Raw genomic sequence first — 20,418 nt, 5'->3', positions numbered from 1 at the left:
TAGGCTTTAGTATCTTGGTTTTAGTTAGTGAAGAGCATGGTACATCAGCCACATTAAGCCAGGACTGAAAAAGGGAGGGTGGGAGCAACAGTCTGTATGTATATGAAGATGCATTTGAAGTTTGGGGTCCTGAGTTCCCCAAGCAGAACTCCCCCGTAGCTCTGAGTCTTTGGGACATCTCGCTCAGTCAGCCTTGATCTGGAGGTGGCCCTTTCACCGAAGAAGGTGTTGCTGCTCTTTAAGAGAGATCGGGGGGCTGCAGTTCAGCTTCTCCTTGAGTCTCCAGGTGGCAACCTGTAGCAAACAGCATTTTTGCGCACCATTTTTGAGCCTGTTGGATCTGCTCAGGGTTAGCTCTGCCATGACTGGATCGCAACTGGGCACCTGCAGCACATTCTCCATTGGCTTCTATCTGAACATTTCAGCAGTTAGGCCATTCATTGGTACAAGCCGCAGGGCCATGATGAAAAGATCTGCCAGCTGTTTTCCAGGGACAGCGTAAGATGTTGGGGTTGACTTCTGAATCCTGAATGGATGTGGACCTCCCTCCTGGTGTGAACTTAACCTGGGAGGCAAGGTCTGCAGGAGACACTCTTACCAAAGGCCTCCTGAATAAGAGTTGCTGGATAGCAGAACATCCTCCATTTTCCAGGATGGCATTTGACCTCCATTTTCTCTGCCTTTAGACCAGGCCCAGTTCCAGCCTGATCTTTTGGATGGCTCCAAGATGACTGTAGGAGTTAAGTAACTTCCATGATTCTGCAGTTAGTTTATCTCTATAGGTTTGGGGTTGTTGGGTAGTCAGACTTACATAAGCCAAGGAAAGTAAGCTGAAGAGTGGTCTTGGTGAACTTGTGAATCCTAAGCCCAAGAGGGATCTGCTCCCTTCAGGCTTGTTCCCATGATGTCATAAGACTAAGCAAATGCAGCTGTTTGCAGGAGGGCATGCAGGCTGCCTGAACTGCTTGAGGTGAAAATGGCAGTGCCTGAAAACGGATGCATTCAGCTATTGCTAGCCATCAGGGAGGGTGCTCAGGGCCACCCTGAGAAATAAGCTAGGAAGCTTGATCTTAATAGGGGCTTTAGGTTGGCCCTTTTTCCTTTTGATGACCAAGCCCATTCTTCAAAACTTCGGTTTGAATTGTCTTGGTCTGGAGCTGGTTTGTCTGCTGGGGCAGCACCTCATACTGCCTCCTGGAGCTTCCCTGCCCATCCCTTTCTCTCCAGCTGGACATCTTCTGCCTTCTTCGTTCCTCCTCCTCCTCTGTTCTCACCATCCATCAGCCCCGATTCCTGTGTCCTGCTTGACAGCTCCATTAAGGGCCATCTCACTGCAGCTATATTTAGAAGTCAGGAGAAGAATGAGCCTCCTGGCTGTGGACAGGCCATCAATCCTGTTCCCATCACAAAATAATGTCATTTCTGTTCTCTGATCCATCAGAGCGTTTTCAAATGAGGAGTTGGAAGTTGGAGTAAACCAGCCGGGAGGGGGGAAGGGGCAGCAGGAGAGGAAGGTTGATTGCGCCCAAAATGACAGTTCCTTGTCCCCACCCCACCCCACACAGACACTCTTTGGGTTCAGTCCTTAGTCAGACTTCTTCAAGATGCTGTTCTCCAGATAGGCTGGCATTTCAGCTCCTAGCTTCCTCCACCAGCAGGGCCTGAACGGTTGAGCAACAGGGATCTTCCCATGCCTGAGTAGAGTTTTCTTCACCTCTTGGTCCAGCAAGTTGGGATAGAAGATCCCCTCAAAAGAACCGCTGGGCAGGGGGCCTTCTCCCCCCATTCTGGGTCCAAGAACGTGTTGTGGGGCACCTCTATCTTCAGTGGCCTTCATACAATATCCTTACAAAAGTCTTTCCCATTGTGGTTGGCTAGATCCTTTGGGGAAGCCCACAAGGGCTGTCTGTATGTGTGTGTGTGTTGGGGAATGCATCCAGATGTGTTATGTGAGGAGGCAGCAGTGGTCCCCTCCTGTTGCTTCCTAACAGTTGGAGCTCTGAGCCAAATGCCTCTGTCCTGGGGGCTCCAGGCATTTTACAAGCAGCTTTTTTCTAGTTCGCCTGGCAAAACCCCAGCCACCCATCCCCTCGCCCGCCCACCCCACCTCCTTTCAGACCTCCTTCCCACTGACTTAATTACTGGGTGATCAGAGGATGTATTTATTTCTTTGCTTGCTTGCTTGTTTGCTGTTCTTCTAGATCATCCCATAACTGCAGTTCCATGGGCAGCGTACAAATCAATTATAAACATTAAAAAGATAATTAAAAACTGTTTTGAATACAGCACAATATGCAACAATAAAAATAGCAATAAATTCAGCATAAAAAGCATCGCCATAAAACTGGCCATAAAATGCTTTAGGCATTTGGAACCCCAGTTCAGCTTGGCCAGGACAGCTGTCACTGGCCTGAGGCTCCATTTCCTTGGAAGGGACAATTATGGAGTGAGTTCAGAGTTCCCCCTGTGTTTGGTGGCTGGCTGAATCCACTGTTTTGGATTTGCATCATACATTGAGCCAGGAGCTAACCAAGAAGTTCTAGGTCTAAGCAGCGCATGAAGCACTGAAGAGCTAAACACAGCTAGAACTAGCAAAGCTTAGCATGCTTCAGAAATGCTGCCAGTGCCTGGTTTGGTTGAAATGGTTTGGTTAAGTGTGAACTTAACCACCTTCAGTAAAACAGTTTCCTAAAATGCCTGAGAGAATAAAAAGATCTTCACCTGGTGCCCTTGTAGCCTCCCATCTTATCCAGTGAGGCATCTGAAAAAGCACCTCAGGTGAAGATCTTGGGGGTCCAGGTAAATATGGGTGGAGACATTGCTGCAGGGATAGCTTCACAGGTTTGCCCCAGGCCTTCAGGTTGGGTTAGAAGCAAACTTGGAGCCACTGCTGTATCAGCCAGTCCCAGGTATCGGTCATCTGCCCTTTTTCAGCCCCCGGAAGCCATGGATCGTCTGCAAAGGCAGCCTCCCGTGGGCAAGAGGCTGCAATAATCCAAATGGGGGGTTAGCTTTGTAACTGCTTCTGGAAGGTCTCTGTCCAGAGAGTGCCATGGCTGGTATCTCAGGCACATGAAGTACCATGGCTGGTGTTCAGGTCACGTCAAACATCAGTGGCCAGGCTGGATCCAGGAGTGCCCACAAAGCACCTGCCCACCTGATCCTGTAGGGCAGAGTTTCTCAACTTTGGCTGAAGAAGAGTTTCTCAACCATGTGCTGGCTGGGGAATCCTGGGAGTTGAAGTCCACATTTCTTCAAGTTGCCAAGGCTGAGAAACACTGCTTTAGGGGGAGCAAAACCTCTCCCGGGCCTCAATGAGCACCACTTAATAGGAGAGACAAACCGGTCCGAAAAACTGTGTTTGCGAGACCCCGTGGCCTGTAACTAGCTGGCCTCATTGTAATTTAGCATGTTCCACAAACCCAGACCGTATCGTGATTCCTCTGTAGTGGCCGTTTTACAAATGTGCCCTCTGTGTTTTCGGTGCCCCCCAGCACAATTGGTTGCTGGAGCCATGCCGTCCAAGGGAGATGCATCCAAGCGTTGCGGATTAACCTTGTCCAGGACAATTGGAGGCCCGTCTAAGCAATGCTGTGAAAGTGCAGCAGCTGGTACTGATGGGCAGGGTGACCCCCACCTCAGGGTTCCAGAGACTGAGGGCAGGCTGGCATTGACGCTTCACAAGCACTGGGGTTCCACAGCCTTGGACTTGGGAGCAGCTGTGGCGAAGCAGAAACACCTCTGGTCTCAAGCATATGGGCAGTGCCATAGCCTGCCAACGTTGTTCATTTCTTTGTCTTGCTGTGACTCTGCTCTATAATCTATAATCTCTGTGGCTTGGTGAACCAGCTTCTCAGCCCCCAGCTCTAAAAGTCATTACGCTTTTGTGTTCGTAATGTTCTTCCGTTTTGGCTAAACATCTCCTTGAAAATGTTTTATGGACCTCTTTGAGCCATAAAACAGAGGAGCCTACTTCTGGTTAGGCTGGTGACCTGTCAGAACAGCCCCTGTTGTGGCTCCTTCGATCTTGGCATTGATGCCAGACTTTTCCACACCTTGCCAAGAGGCTCTCGGACAGCTCCAACTGGGAGTTGGGTGGGCGCACTCCAGGAGAACCCCTTCCAATCCTGTCCCAACATAGACCATCTAAATGAACAGGAGACTGGAGTGGGAAACGGTATCCCTCTAGATGCCACAGGCATCTTCTCCCCAACCCTGCAGGAAGTGGCATCTGGGAACACTAGCAAGCATGATGGCATATCCATTGTCTCTCCAGGAGGTTTTCGCCTTCTCTGTTTTCCGCCTCTCCCACTTTCTCCTTTTGTTTTACGTTCTGCGGTGAACTGTTTCATTGCTGCTCTACCTGGAAAGGCATTCAGGGCAAACCTGGCCTGGACTCTGCTCCTGACCTTCTCAACATTTCCCAAAGTGCTCTGAATATTTGGAAAGGAAGGTGCTTTGGGCAACAGGTGGTGGCCAGGAAGAGGTGTTATGTGGAGATCCCTGATTTCCTTGGCTGCCTCCATTCTCTTTGCCTGGATCCCTGTTTTCTCCCCTCTCCTATCCTCAAAGAACAAAAAGAAAGACTCCGCTTAAGCCATACAAGTCCAACTGTGGGCATTTGCGTACGTTGTCTCAGCATTCCTCAATAAAATCAGAACTATGCAAAGTTCAAGCTGGCTGAGCTTGCTGCATTTGATCTGGCTCAGCTGTCACTGGCTCAGCAGCCTGGAGATCCAGCATTTCCCAGTGTCCAGAGTTGGGTGTGCGCATCTGGGCCCTGTCCGCTCCCTGCCTTTCCCTTGTCCTCAGCCTGCCTCTCGTTGGCTCTGCTGATGCCTCCAGTGCAGCATGAGCCCAGAACAGCCAGCTTGCAGGCCTAGAGCCTCTCCTGCTGGTTTGGTGCCTTTGCGTAGACGGGGAAAAGCAAAAATGGGATGCTGCACCTGCTGTATGGAGATTGACCTCCTGCCCTCCACTCCGGTGGGTGCAGTGAAAGGATCAGCACATCCTGATGGCCAGAGGGGAGAAAGTGTGGCAAGCAGTCATTTTAGCTGCACCAATAGCTAAATAACCAACAAGCGGCCAGATTCCAGGGTTGGAAGGGGACCTTGAGGCCGTGGTATCCCTCCCCTGCCCCAAAGAGGAATTCAGATCAAATGGTCTGAGACAGAGGGCAGTTCAGCCAGTACTTGAAGATACCCACGGAGGGGGGCACGTCTCCTTCCTGGGAAATTGGTTTCCCTGAGGAGGTTTCTCCTACTTCCAGTTGGAATCTTCCTTCCTGTGACCTATATCCATTATTATTCTGTGTCCCACAGTCTGGAATAAGGGAGAACGTCTTTTGACCTTCTATGGGGCATCCTTCTAGGCCCTTTAAGAATGCTGCTAAAACTTTTCTTAGTCTTCTCAAGGCAAAATGCATCCAACTCCTTTGTTATTTCTTCACAGAACTTCATAACGCTTAGTTTTGTCTCCTGGTCTTCCTCAGTGTCCTCGGAAGCCAGTTGATCTTGGAAGCTACAGTTTTTCTTTGAGGAGGGCTGAAAGTGTGTCCCCTGAAAATATAAAGTGGGCTGTTCTTAAGCAGGAATAGAAATATATACTGCAGAACACAAGCGTGCAGCCCCGTTTGCTCATCCTCTTCACTTTTGTTTCTTCACCATCCCTGGTAGAAAGCCTTTTTGCAGAGGTGAAAATGTGCAAGTGGTTTCCCCTATAAACTGACCCCCTGTAATGGTACGTGGTCAGCTCCATCCCTCCTTATTTTCTGGAAGTCCCTCAAGACCTGGCTACGTCATCAGGCCCAGGGGTCTCAGGGGACTGGTGAGATCTTGAGGTGGCTCCCCCATTGATCAACTCTCGTGTGTGTATGTGTGTAATATGACTGTGTTCGACCTGTTCATTGTTTTATACCTTTTTGCTGTATGCCACCCAGAGTCACTTCTTGTGAGATGGGTGACCATATAAATTTGACAAGTAAATAAATGTGGGAATGACCTTGGGAGTCAGGGCAAAGAGATGCAACCAAGGGAATGGTCAGAAAAAAGGTAGCTAAGCCCAGAACAGGAATGTGGGTGGGGCAAGAGGCTCAGAAGGGACCCTCCTTAGTTTCTTGGGCTGTAAGGAGATGGGGTGGAGGGACAGATGTACTTTCAGACATGCAGGATTTTGTTAATGTAGCTTTACAATAAAGTAGAATTAGCTCATCTGGTCTTGTTTACTGTCTGGTCCACTTCATAGGGCTGACACCCCCAAACGTCTCTGCCAAACATCTGTTTGCTTTCTCTGTTTACTTCCTTGGTTCATTGGCACTCTGGAACCGCACTGCCTCATATTCCTTCTACAGCCTCTGCTTAATCAGCAGGAAACACTCCCACAGAGCCAGTTTGGTCTAGTGGTGAAGGTGCTGGGCTAGAAACCAGGAGTCTGTGAGTTCTAGTGCCGCCTGAGGCACGAAAGCTGGCTGGGTGACCTTGGGCCAGACACTGCCTCAGCCCAACCCACCTCACAGGATTGTTGTTGTGGGGAAAATAGGAGGAGGGAGGAGGAGGAGGTATGTTCGCCGCCTTGAGTTATTTATAAAAACAATAAAGGCAGGATAAAAATTAAATAAATAAACGTCAGAGGCCTCCGTGAACACCTCCCCACACACACCCTAGTCAGTATTCTGGGTGGAATCTTCTCCCCCTTCCCAACTGCACTTAAAATCCCAGAGAACAAGCTTCTCTGGCCATGCCCTCCTCCTACTGAATTCTTCTGCCACAAATCAGAGGGTCACCGGGTCAAAGACAAGGACAGGCAGGGGAACCTCTGCCTCTAAATTTAATGTGGAACAGCCACAGGGCAGGGGAGGAGGGAGGGGGTCCTCCCTCCCCAAAAGCTGGCTTTGCAGAGTCTGTAATTAAAGTCACAGCAGTAAGTCACACCAAGAGCGGTTTGTGACAGCAAACCTTAGCACGGGCTTCTTCACACGCCTCGTGCCTTCCAGAGGTGTGGAAGGATAGGAGTCAGAGCCCAGGCAGTGAGGGCTGCTGTGACAAAATGCATCCAGTCAGCACCATGGAAAGTTCCCAGTGAACCTCCTCCTGCGTATTTTGGCAATTGCAGGCAAGTTGTCATAGCAGAATGGAGAAACCCTCTGAAGTCCTGCGAGCAGAAAAGGCCTGTTTTATGCTAGTCTCCACCAGCACCTGGAACTTGCTAGCCCTATTCTGCAGTGGGCCCTCAGCTGGTCTTTCATCTGCTGGCTTCTGAAGGATCAGAACAACGCCAACACTGCTGGGATTCACCCGCTGGACCGTAAGGACCATGGCTGGGCCACGTTCTTCAGCTTGGCATGGGAGACAGCACCATAGGGTTCCATAATCTGAGACTTCCTTGGGCCAGATGCACCATCGCGACATGTTTAAGCTTGAAGGCTAATTGGCTGTGAGAAGGGTAGAGTTTAGCCGAGCCGGCTCCCAAGACTTGCTGCTGTCCTCAGGGCCTCTATCAGAGTTTCCAGCAAATTGTACTCTTCAGGGTGACAGAAGGATAATTATTAAATATGTGGGCAGTAATTGTACTAAATTATATTTAATTCAAATTAAATGTGCTCACAAAAATGGGAATCCCAGAACATCTCGTCCTCATGCAAAACTTATATACAGGACAGGAAGCCACAGTACAGGCAGAACATGATGAAAAGACTGGCTCCAGATTGGCAAAGAAGTGTGACATGGCTGCATAGTCTCCCCTTACTTATTCAACCTGAATAAATTCATGTGGGTAGAGCATCCTGTATGAAGAGAACCATTGTCTCTTGTTCACCTGGTTTAAGATTTCTTGTGGTTGTGTGAACCCAGCTAATATATCTTCATCCCTGTAATGAACTGCCACCATAATACAACGCAATATCTATATTGGGAGATGGAAGCAAGTATCCCACAAAGCAAGTATCCCACGCTCCCCGCCCAGGTAGTCCTGCTCAGGACCAAGGAGACGGCCTCCTTACTGAAGACAGTCTCCCCGCTGGCTCTTTGGGCTTCAGGCCTCGGCCCTCCATCCTGCAAACCGCGCAGGAGTGGAGCCAGCAAAACCTGTCCCTCGCCAGCTGATTTGCCACAGCCTGGCAGATGGCCACCATGGGCTGATCATTCACGGCCTGGTGCTGAGCAGTCACGTCGGGTGTGCTGGGCTTGCTCATGTCACAATCCGGGGGGGGGGGGGGGAGGCAGGGCTTCCCTCTTGCGGTTTCCCCTCTTCATGTTCTCAGAATTCTTGTGGGTCTGAATCTGGCCCCCCAGTTGAGGCAATGCCTGTGGAGCACGAGAGACCGCGTGAGAGAGAGAACAAATGGGCATTTTTCAAGGCTGGGGCTGAGGGATCAATATGTATGTCAGAAAAGGTGGCAGAATCTCTGTCCAGCTGGTCAGTTTGCATTGGGGGCACCCGGAGAGCGGGGAAATCATTGCTCAGCCAGAACATTCCTCGCCAAGGTCTTCCTTGATCTGCTTGGATTAGCCAGGCATGGCGGCTCCTTTGCAGGGGGAGGGTTGCTGTTTGAAGGCTGCGGAGGGACCCCGGAAGAGGAACAGCTGGTCTCTGTGGAAGGAAGACTGCTGGGGGGGGGGGGAGCTGACTCAGGGCTTCTGGGCAAGACGGTGCAGTTGTCTCTTGGAGCCCTGCAGCCCCACACCTGCCTTGCCTGCCTCCGAGCAAGGCCCAGCACACCTGTCCTCTTGGGCGCAGCTGCTGCTTTGGTGTGGGGGAAGTACCCCCTCTGCTGGTGATGAGGGGCACTGCGCCTCCACACTCGGCTACTTGCTTCTTTTCCCTAGAGCCGGGTTGTGGCGGCCTTCAGGCAGCCAGCTCTGGCAGTCGGGACCGCAGTCCCCACAAATTTCTTGCTGCATGGTCCTGCCTGAGGGAGGTAGTTGTGCAACCTGCTCGCATTTTCCTGCTGCTTAGCACAAGACTTTTGCGGCTTTAGCTCCTCGCACAAAGGAAAGAGCTAAGTTGAGGGGGGCTGTCACCCCAACTGGGAAGAGACACTTCTCACGTTGCGAGCTGTGTTAACCTGCCAGGACTAGCTCAGGGGAATGAGAGATGTGGGGACCGCCAGGTTTCCTTGCAGTCCCTCCAGGAAAAGGGTCGGCTCCAGGCACCATTCCTGCCTGGAAGATGTTGGCCTGAGGGTGGGGGGAAGCTTCCTTCCCTGAGAGACCAGCAGAAGTGGCCCTCCCTGGGGGGAACAGCTTCCGAAACAAGCTGGAAGCATCGCAGCTCCGCCCTTCTCTCCATGAGAACAGGAGCTGCCCGATGCTTCAGAGACCAGACCATCAGCCTGCTGGAAACTAGAGGGTTAGAAACCCATTCTGCCCGCCCCTTGTTCTCTCCTACAATCAGGGTGGCCATGCAATGGAGAATCAAAGCGACGGGGAGCTCAGGGCCCAAGGATACTTGCCAAGAGCACTGCTGGCGGCCTTCCCCAGGTCCCTCTGGACCCTGCCTTGAAGCCTGTTGGCAGCCGCAGCGCAGCCTGTCCCAGATTCCGCCCCAGAGGAGCAGTGCCCGCTTCCTGCTCCTCGGCCTGGAAACAGAACACTCTGCTTGGTCTGCAGTGCAACCCCAGGGCATCCACAGTGCAGCACTCCCTCTTCAGCAGCGCCACCACTGGCCAAGCATCACCTTGCTGGTGGCCTACAGCTCGTGACCCCAGGGGCCCCATGCAAGCTCAGTGGCTGGGCAGCGGGGGCTGCTTGGCAGGCCAGTTGGTGCACATAGTGTCAGGATGCAGGGAGCGGAATGACATCAGGTGGTCCTGATGCATGTCCAGGGGAAAATGGGCATCAAGGGTACATGGTGGAATCTCTCATACACACTTTTCCACGTCACCTGTCCCCACCTCAGAGAACTGGTGGGTCAAGAGGGGTGCTCCATCGTCTTCCTCTGCATCAAAGAGAAGGGGCCACATGAGCCATCTTGGGTGCCCCAAGGATGGCGCACGTAACACCACTGCTGCGCGAGGTGCACTGGGTGCCAGTTTGCTTCTGGGTCCAATTCAAGGTGTTGGTTATCACCTATACATGGCATGGGGCCAGGCTACCTGAGGGACCGCCTCTTCCCTGTTACGTCAACCTGTCCCACCCGGTCATGCAGAGAGGGCCTGCTGCGGACCCCGTCTGCGAGAGAATTCCGTCTGGCGGGGTCCAGGAGACGGGCCTTCTCGGCAGTGGCTCCTGCCCTCTGGAACTTCTTGCCCCTGGAAGTGAGGCTAGCCCCATCGCTCCTGGCCTTCCGGAGGAATTTGTAGACCTGGCTGTGCATCTCACCTGGGGCAGGAGGAGGGTGGTTAGCACCTTGAAGACACCCTCATGAATTACATGAATTTAATTAAGAATTTTTTAACATCCCCATCTTGGATTTTATGTTTATGTTTGTATTTATATTGTTATTTAAGAATACTGTTTTTGTTGTAATTTAACCTGTATTTATTTTAGTTTATTGTAAACCGCCCAGAGTCACTCTTGAGTGAGATGGGCAATGATAAAATTTGTAATATAAATAAATAAATAAGGGCAACAGGGCTCTGGGGAAGTGCCGCGGGGGATCTGTGCTTGGGCGCGTGGTGGGGTCTGGTCCGCGGGCCTCCCCACACCTGCTGGGTTCCTGAGGAAGGCTGTTCTTTCCCCACAGAGACAAGGGAAGACAGGACCAAGAGGCTCTTCCGACACTATACCGTGGGCTCCTATGACAACTTCACTTCTCACAGGTGAGCTCAGCCTCTGCTTCCTAGAATCCTCCTGCTGACGTTGGTTGCCTCCTGCCCCAAATTACTGGTAGCTTTGCACACCCTGTTGAGTATTTGTGTGTGTGCGAGAGAGGGAGAGAGAGAGAATGATCACAGCTTCATGCCTTCTTCATGAGAAGCTTTGGATGGGTGAAATGGCCTTAAGTGAGATTTCTTAATGTCAAGGGAGGCTAAGAAATTCCCTTAAAAAGATTCAGAGTTGGCCAAGAAAAGCAACAATTCTGGGTTTAGGATGAAGCCAGCATGGAGAGCCCTTGGTCATGACTGCCAGGCTCCCCTTGGTGGGCAAGTCAAGGAAGTTGGACTGTGCAGCAGCTGTATGCTTTCAGGTGGCCCCTGATGCAGGGAGGCCCCCAGCTCCTCCCAGTGTTCTGTGAGAGAGGGAAGGTGGGCCAAGGGAGCGCTCCCCACTTTTACAAGGGAGGACTGGGGAGCCCAGCAGAAGTTGTGTGTTGGTCTTCAATTACGTCTGTCCATCCTAGTGAATCTGGTAGAGCAGGCTTGTTCCAGCTCCCATTGTTGACACAATGTTATGGTGTGGGGCCTTTCTGTGGCCACCCTGCCCTCCTGAAATCCACATGGCCCTGAATCTGCTGTCATTTAGGAAAGCTCTTAAAATATAGCTCTTTCTGCAGGCCCTGAGCCAGGGCAATTTGTGACCCTCCGTGGCCATTAGGACATTATTCCTTGACATTGGTGGTGATAGTAATATCCGTTGTTTGGGATGCTGGGTACTGTGTTTCCTACTGGCTTTTTGTTTGGCATGTTGTACATCGCCTAGAGTTGCTTGGATGATTGAGATGGCTTATCCTTGGAACAAACAAATAAAAAAGCGAAATTGTGGCCTTCCGAAAACAACTGAAGACCTGGTTTTGCCACCTTGCTTGGGGAGAGAAGGGAAGTAATCACTCCTGGAGATGGCTGGTGCCCTAAAGTGGTCCTTTAGATATACATGAGTGGTACCACAACTATCATCATCATCTGGATTTTATACTGTATTTATGCCTTATATTATATTTGTATCTGACATTTATTTATGTTTATGGTATTTTAATGCTTTTATCTCTGTTGTAAACCATCCAGAGTCCCCCCTTTGTGGGGAGATGGGTAAAATTTAATAAATAAATAAGTTTGCCTCGGATGGGCTCACCACATTTAAATTGCTTACCTAGAAATGCGTTGTGGAGAGGTCCTCCCCAAGCGCATGAGGGCTCAAACCCTGGAGGGACTCATCCCTACAGAGCCAGACCCCTGGTCTACTAAGCTGAAGACTGCCCAGCAGCAGTAGCTCTCCAATCCTTCTCAAACTTGCCAGGGGTTGGATTGCAACCTTCAGCAGGCAAGGCACGTGCATGCGTTGCAGCGGGCATCGTGGCAGCGTTGCAGAAGTTGCATGTTTCTAGCCAGAGACTGTTCACACCTGCTGGAAGGCAACGCGTTCTCCCAAGCAGAGGTCAATGCAGCCCAGCAACATCAGCATGCACATGCCCCCTCCTCTGCTCCCTGCCAGGGGTCCCCCCATTTCACGTAGGGCAGGCCGTGCAGCTGTCAGCAGGGCATGCTGCATGTGGCACAGGTATGACTTAAGGCTGGTAACCTAGTCTGCACCTTCTCAGGGATGTCCAGAGGGCGTGGTCAAGAAAACCAAGAAGGCGTCTGACACAATAATGCAATCAGTGCTCTGCCTTTATACAACACAGGTTAAAAAAAAAAAGGCAAAGCTTCAACCTTGTCTTTGTTTACCAGACCCCATGGACACCCTTGCACCTTCTCTGTTTTATCAGAGTGAATATTAAATCCTGATGTGAAAGCTTTGATTGACCAAAGCTATGCTGGGCAGTGATGGAGCTCAATATTGATGGGGCCATCTGTGAATGACCAGGGCGTACGGAGAATTGAGCTTTGGAGGTGTGAGGAATAGATGGTGAAAAGTGTGACATGAAATCAAAATAGAGAGGTTTTTAAGAAAAAAGTAGCTTCTCTTGTCACCCGTGTTTAATTTCTTTTGTGTGGTACATCTTTTTTTTTTTGCTCCTCACTTTAGGTTATTTCCCCAGATGGGAACGGTGTGATGAGTACGTAAAGACTCACAATAAGAGATCTGAACATTGGTGTAGTGTTACTTTAACCTGAGTCTCACGTGCTGTGTGAGCCCAGCCTTGGGAAAGCCTGTGGTTCTTCCCCCAGGGAGAGGCCTGCGGCCTGCAGTAGACCAGTCCAGCAGAGAACAGGTCTGGAGGAGAAGGTGGCCCTGGGAAGCAGATGACGTAAGAGCTGCCTTGACCCTGCCAGGCAGATTGGCTTTCTAGCGGACAGGAGGCCACCTGGGTGGAGTGCGGTGCTTAGGGCCGCCCAGTCCATGTTCTCCGTGGCCTCTAGGGCCGCTCGGAGGGTCTCTGGCTACAGCGAAAGGCTTTTTTTCCTCCACCCTGGTGGGAGTTCTTGTCCCCGTTCACTCTTGGAAATGTTAGGCATGCTTTGTTTATCTTGCTTGTTGCTTCCTTTGAGTCCCAACACTCAGCTCATGTTTGGACAAGAGGACCTCCCATCCCAAGGCCGGGTCACGCGGCAGTCCTACCCGCCCTGTGCCGGTATAAGACTGTCGCTTTAGAGCCGGAAACACAAACTGAGGTCCCATCAGGCGGCTTTCCCCGAAGAGGGCTGGGGGCAAGAAGGGGAAACCTGCCGGAGGTGGAAAGCTGGTGTTTCCTTCAAGGGGGTTGATAACGTTGTGCCGCTGAGCAGACACTTCATTTCACTGACTTTCTTCTTTTGAGAATTAAGGCTCTGAACTAGGAGGTTGCCACTAATCCTTGCAGGTTGAGGGGCACGGCTTCTGCTTCACTAAAGGTCATTGTGGAGCAGAGAGGCCTTGGGGTGTGGCGGTGTTGTTGGTTTGCCTTCCTGCTCACGCGGGCCCCACGTGCTAAATTGGGTGTGTGAGATTGACGTGTCATCTGTTGATGATTTATGCTGTCCGGAGTTGCCATTAAGTGTCTTGTTTAGTTGTATTTGCATTGTAAACCCACTGTTAGCCCCCCAGAGTCGCTGTTTTGAGATGGGGGGGAAATTATCTATCCATCCATCCTATCACTGAGGGGGCTACTGAGGACAAACTGCCTTCTTCCCACTGGCCCTGCCCGGGTCTTCCTCCTGGACTGAGGCTCCTTTAGAGTTGCATGCCTCCATAGCTGCAACTTCCTGTGCTGTCTTCAAATTCCTTGACCAGCCGGCCTCCTTTTCCACCCTTTGCCTAACGTTGCTCACCTGAAAGGAAACAGCCTGTTGGGTGCTTACATGAGTGAGCTTGTGGGTCAGCCACTTCGGGAGATCTGCTGTGCTAGATATAAATACGTGAAATGAAACCATGCAGCCAAATGAATGCACAAATGTTCTCCATGCGACACCAGCATGAAAACGATGCCTGGCCGTTCCTAAATAGCAGGCAAAGGCCCTGCGTAAATCAGACCCCAAAGAAATGATGGCTTGGGTGATGCTGCGCTTGCCATTTCCCTTGGGGGCTGAGCAGAGCCTCCAGGTGGGGCGGGGCGGCAGGCGGGCGGGCAGGAAGCGCTGCTGGGGCTGGTCTCAGACTGAAGGGTTGCCCCTCGTTAGGGCGTGAGCGCAACCAAGCCTATGGATCCGGCTCTGCACCAGAGTCCGCAGGGTACCGTGCGGGCGACTTTCAGCACAGGAGCCTTGGTTGAGCTGGGTGGAGCGAGAGGGAGGAGAGCAGTGAAGCGAAGAGGCAACTCAAGTTTAGAGAATTAGAAGTCCCAAGAAGCCAAATCTCTAGATACAAGGAATTTATTAGGAGAAGTGACGTGCGGGGAAAAGAAAGGGAGGAACGAATCACAAACATAGGATTCCAAATAAAACAGGGTAAACTAGTCAGCTATTACCTCCTTCCACAAATGCTTTCAGAGTTCATTGCAAAAGGATCTTTGGGGAGGAACCATCTGGGCCTCCCCCTCAGGAGTTCATAGGCAGGCCCTCCACCACCGCAACACCCTAGAGTGACTAGAACAGCAGAAAGCCAACCTTTCAGGAAGACTGACAGTCGCTTCCTACAGCTTAAGATGCTCCCTGTGTGACGTCTGAGTCTAGCCAGCAAATCAGAAATTATCTAGCGGCTGAGAACCTCCCCACTCCCCTGGGTGAAATTAGAAGTGTGTTTTCACCTTCCATCTAGAGGGGGTTAGATAAGAAGGGCTCCTCTGGAGAAGAAAAGGCGAATTCCCTGTGGTCAGGCCCCTCAGCATGGAATCGGTTGGTCAGAGGCTTTAGGGGACAGAGTCATCGGGCAGTTGCAGTATTCTTTAAATTCATCCGTATAAATGTGTGTGTGTGAGAGAGAGAGAGAGGGAGAGATTGAGCAAGCTTACATCTGTGTCCTGTGTGTTCTTCAGGCCCCTGCCTGGACTCAGAAAATCCAGTTGCTCAATCCCACTGTTTAATCCTGGCCTCTGGACAGAGGACGTGGGGAGGTCAGCTGGAACCAGGGCTGGGGAGTGAGATTTGGAGCGTGTTTGTGCCAGCTGACAGGGGTCTCCAGGCAGGACACCTGGGCAAGATGAGGAAGTACCAGGGCAAGGAGTGGGGGGCAGATGGGAAAAGTGTGGAATGAAGTGGGGATCCAGAGGAACAAAGGGGCAGAGCAGGGGCATGGAACAACCCTCCAGAAGAGACCCTCAGTGCAGACAGGGACTGTGGGCTGCCCCCTGGCTCAGCCAAAGACCGAGGGCGGACGTGCTGCCAGGAAAGCCCTGGGAGTTTCTCTGCCATCCACGCGCTCCCCCTTCATGGAGGCAGTGGCAGAGAGGGAGGCTGCTTGAATAAATGCCCTACATTCAACCAGATGTGGTTTAATGTTTGCGAACCATGGTTTATAACAAATACTATTTACGAACCAGCCCACTGTGGCTTGTTCCCCAAATCCTGGTCAATTAACTGCTTGGCAGAGTCTCATCAGGGGGCTGCTGCCAGGTTTGAGGGAAAGCTACATCTTTCATTCATTTTGTACAATGTCGAATTGCCTTAAATGCTTGATGAACAGAGATGCAAAATACAATTCATTAGTCTGTCCTCTTTAAAAACCATTTTTAAAAATTGTCTTATTCTTATAATGTGTTCTCTGCCCAAGATATCTAATGATTTTAAAAAGGCAGGTTAAACTCAATTGTAAACAAAGTCTTGTATGGACTGTCAGCCATAAGCAGCTTTCCTGCAAAGGAAGGGGCCACTTTTATTCATTTATTTGAATTTATTAGCAGCCCAATGGACTCTGGGCGGTATAACTACTACTGGCTCCATATCTTCAGCCCAGGGGAAGGCCCTTTTCTCTGCATCCAACAAATGGATCTATCTCTGAAATTGGAGGGGGGCGGAATCTGTAAGAGGGCCCATCCTGCTGACCTGGGTGTGCAGACCGTCTCCTCCTGAGATAGGCAGGCCTTGAATTATCAGCCCCAGTTAGAGGTCAACACAGTCCAGATTTCTACAAGCTGGGCAGCCCACAGATGAGTCCAGAAAAGAAGGACCAATCATTTGGGCTATTTCAGCACCAGCAAAACACATTCCCGATATTGTGGCCTTTCAGTAACTAGACACTTTCTGAGCAATTAAAGGTATATTTTCAAAGAAGCACCGGCACATCTTTCCAGCCTCAAGCTCTGACTAGAAAGGGCCTTCTCTCCAAGGAGGAGCCCCTTCAAAGGCCACTGGCTGTAGTGATGCGCCCACGTGTGTTGTGTCCTGACCCAAAGCATGCCTTTATCCTTCATGATACATGCAGTTTTGGTGCAGGATCTCAAAACCTCCGGAAATTAGGCAGCCCAGATTCTTTGAAGAACGTCCAGTCAACGGGGAGCTAAGATCCACAGAAGGTCTGGCTCCTGCCCCTCGGCCCTCCCCTCCCGGGGACGCTTCCCATGGCTTTGGGCGGCTGCTGGGAATCCGGGAGCTGCGGTCCCAACATGCCTGAGGAGCATCAGCTTGGGGAAGGAGAGCAAGGGTGGGAGGGGGCTTGTCTGGTTCGGACTGAATCGAGCCCCTTCCTCTGCGTGCCTGCTTCCCTGTCTCAGTCTTCTCCACGCCTTGAATTGTGAGTGCGGTTTCCATGGCAATCATGCTGTCACGATAGAGTAGCATCTCTTGGATCCGTTATAGGTGAGCTGGAGTCACCCACCCCCTTCCTTTGCTGTGTGTAGTCCTGCAGTATCCCCTGTGTCTGGCACAGACGTTGGGATAGGCCCTTCCTTCTTTTTCTCAGCCTCCACTGCTGTTCCTGCCTCGGGCGAGGTGGGGAGCGGGCAATTTGGCTACAAGAATATCTGCACGTGGCTGGCTTCACACAACATGCTCAAACCAAGGCTTAGAGTAACGGAACAAAAGGGGCACATCAGGATTGGCTCTGGAGAGGGAAGAGCAAGGCCTTGCACAAACATAGCCAGTGCTTTGGAAGGGTCAAGCCAGAGCTATACAGGTAGTCCTTGCTTAACAACCATTTGTTTAGTGATGGTTTGGACTTATGACAGTGAGGAAAAACCCAACTTGTGACTGGTCCTCACACTTATGACCACTGCACTGCCCCCATGGTCACATGATCAGAATTTGGGCACTTGGCAACCAGTTCGCATTTACAACCATCACAGCATCCCATGGTCACGTGATTGCAATTTTCAACCTTCCCATCCAGCTTTTGGCAAGCAAAATCAATGGGGAAACCACATGATTCACTTAGCAACCATGTGGTTCACTTAACTCTTGGAGGAGATGGGCGGTAACAAAATTTGAATAATAACTAAATAAATATAAAATTACATGGGGATGGTTGTTATAGACCACTCCTCCCACACTTGGACTGTTTTAGATGTTTCATCACTTGAGTTTTTTATTCTTTATTTTTTATTTCTATTTATAGTATTTTTACTGTATTTTATTTTTTGTATTATTGTGATGGTTTTAATCGCTTGTTGTAAACCGCCCAGAGGCCTCCAATGGGAGGAGATGGGCGGGGATAAATCAGATAAATAAATAAATAAACAAACAAAACAAAACAGCCACAACAAAAAAGGTCATAAAATCAGGTCAGATTCACTTAATGACTACTTTGCCTAGCAATCAAAATTCTGGTCCCAATTGTGGTTGTTAAGCGAGGACTACGTGTACTTAGCCCCTCCATTTTAGCATCATCTGACAAGTTGTGTGACCTCAGTGAATGAGTATCTAGGAGAAAGGAAATGAGACAAGATGTGTAGACCACTTGGGACGAATTTGGCTGGGCTTAACAAGCCAACTTGGTTTTAAGACCACTGCGGTTTCTCCCAAAGCTTTCCCTTTTTCCTTCTCAGAAGGTCCCCATCCCACCCCTTCCAATGTTTAGCCTCTAAATTTAGCATTCTAGAGTTGGCTGAGCTGGAGCCCATGTCCTGCCCTGGGCAGGAATCCAGAGGAGAGTGTTGCTGGTGGACGACCAGCCGCCTTTACCTGAGGATGCCAGGGAGAGGGTCCCACCGTTTCCCTTGCATGATGGTGGAAGCCATTACCCAGAAGGGGGGGGCTTTTTTCTTCACTGGAAGTTTCCAGGCCGAGGCTGGCCAGGCGCCCATGTGGGATGCTTTCCTTTAATGGTTCTTGGATGATAATGGTCTCTGGCGTGGGCGGGATGGGGGCTGTGCGTCCACCCTTGCCCGACTTGGCCTCTCAGCAGCTTTCCATACCATCGACCGTGGTATCCTCCTGGACCGGCTCAGGGGATTCGGGGTGGGCGGCGCGGCATTGTGCCGGCTCGCCTCCTTCTTTTGGGGTCTATTCCAGTTGTGGTCATTGGGGAGGGGAGGGGAGGCCCCGCCCTCAGCCCCTGCTTTGTGGGGTGCCGCAGGGTCTAGTGCTCTCCGCTCCTTTTTAACATCTACATGAAACCGCTGGGTGAGCTCATCCGTCGCTGCGGGGTGAGGAACCCCCAATTTTACATCTCTACTCCTGGCAAATTAAGCGATGCCATGAAGGTCTTACCCTGGAGGCTGTGGGGGCCTGGATGGGGAGCCACAGGCCCCAGCTGAAGCCTGGCAAGACTGAGGGGCTCTGGGTTTTGGGGCCCACTGGTTCCAGGACTATGCCATCTTTGGTGCTGAATGGGGTGGCACTGCCCCAGACAGACCCAGTGTGCAGTCTGGAGGCCCTCCTAGCCTCACAACTCCTGCTCGAGGAGCTGGTGGCCATCGTGGCTGGGAGAGCCTTTGCACAGCTTCATCTTGTGCGCCAGTTGTACCCATTCCTGGATCACCAGGCTCTGCTCACAGTCACTCATGCCCTGGTCACCTCCAGATTGGACTACCGTAATCCACTCTACATGGGGCTGCCCTTGGAGAGTATCCGGAAGCTTCAGCTGGTACAGAATGTGGCCGCGTGGGCAGTTATGGGCACACCTAGAACAGCGCATGTGGTACCTCTGCTCTGTGAGCTGCGTTGGTTGCTGGTTTGCTTCTGGGTCCAATTCAGGCTGCTGGTGTTGACCTTTAAGGCCCTTCACGGCACGGGGCCGGGTTATCTGAGGAACCACCTCTGCCCAATTACATCTGTCCGCCCCCTCGGGTCCAGCAGGAAGGGCATGCTGTGGGTCCCATCTGCGAAGGAATTACAAAGGTGCGAAGGCATATGCCCGCCCCGTTGGATCTGGCAGAGGAGGCATGCTGCTGGTACCATCAGCAGGGACGTACATTTGGTGGGTCCCAGGTGATGGGCCTTCTCTGCCGTGGCGCCCACCTTATAGAACACGCCCCCAATTAGATTACCTCCATCCCTGTTGATGTGTGGGGAGTCCCTCAAGTCCTGGTTCTGTCCCCAGGCCTGGGACTCCCAGGGAATCAGAGACAGGCTTAGACGGCTCCATTGGGGTGGCTGTTCTTATTCTCTCTTTGCCTGGGGTTTGTATATTTTAACTTTAACTTCAATAATATTTAATTTTTAACACAGATTTTTTATATACTTATATGATTGGTTTTTATATATGTGTTGTTTTATTGGATTACTGTATGCCGTCCAGAGTCACCATATAAATTTGATTTGATAGATAGTTGTTGTTTATTCGTTCAGTCGCTTCTGACTCTTCGTGACTTCATGGACCAGCCCACGCCAGAGCTTCCTGTCGGTTGTCAACACCCCCAGCTCCCCCACAGACGAATCCATCACCTCCAGAATATAATCCATCCATCTTGCCCTTGGTCGGCCCCTCTTCCTTTTGCCTTCCACTCTCCCTGGCATCAGTATCTTCTCCAGGGTGTCCTGTCTTCTCATTATGTGGCCAAAGTATTTCAGTTTTGCCTTTAATATCATTCCCGCAAGTGAGCAGTCTGGCTTTATTTCCTGGAGTATGGACTGGTTTGATCTTCTTGCAGTCCAAGGCACTCTCAGAATTTTCCTCCAACACCACAGTTCAAAAGCATCAATCTTCCTTCTCTCAGCCTTCCTTATGGTCCAGCTCTCGCAGCCATATGTTACTACGGGGAAGACCATTGCTTTAACTATGCGGACCTTTGTTGTCAGTGTGATATCTCTGCTCTTAACTATTTTATCGAGATTTGTCATTGCTCTTCTCCCAAGGATTAAGCGTCTTCTGATTT

The 20,418-nt window shown here is 51.0% G+C and overlaps 1 protein-coding gene across 2 annotated transcripts in view; it reads left to right on the top strand.

Annotated features, from left to right (window-relative positions):
• The window catches only part of SHANK3 (SH3 and multiple ankyrin repeat domains 3), a 262,450-nt gene that overhangs the window by 172,593 nt on the left and 69,439 nt on the right, over positions 1–20,418 (top strand). For both annotated transcript variants that reach the window (XM_063309491.1, XM_063309492.1), the window contains exon 13: positions 10,681–10,756. In XM_063309491.1, coding sequence (XP_063165561.1) covers positions 10,681–10,756 — 76 coding nt within the window. The remainder of the gene's footprint in view (positions 1–10,680; positions 10,757–20,418) is intronic.

The sequence above is a fragment of the Candoia aspera genome, chromosome 7 (assembly GCF_035149785.1).
Source record: "Candoia aspera isolate rCanAsp1 chromosome 7, rCanAsp1.hap2, whole genome shotgun sequence".
Taxonomy (NCBI): Eukaryota; Metazoa; Chordata; class Lepidosauria; order Squamata; family Boidae; genus Candoia; species Candoia aspera.
The sequence above is the reverse complement of the archived record's forward strand: the minus strand, read 5'-3'. Positions and strand labels throughout refer to the sequence as shown.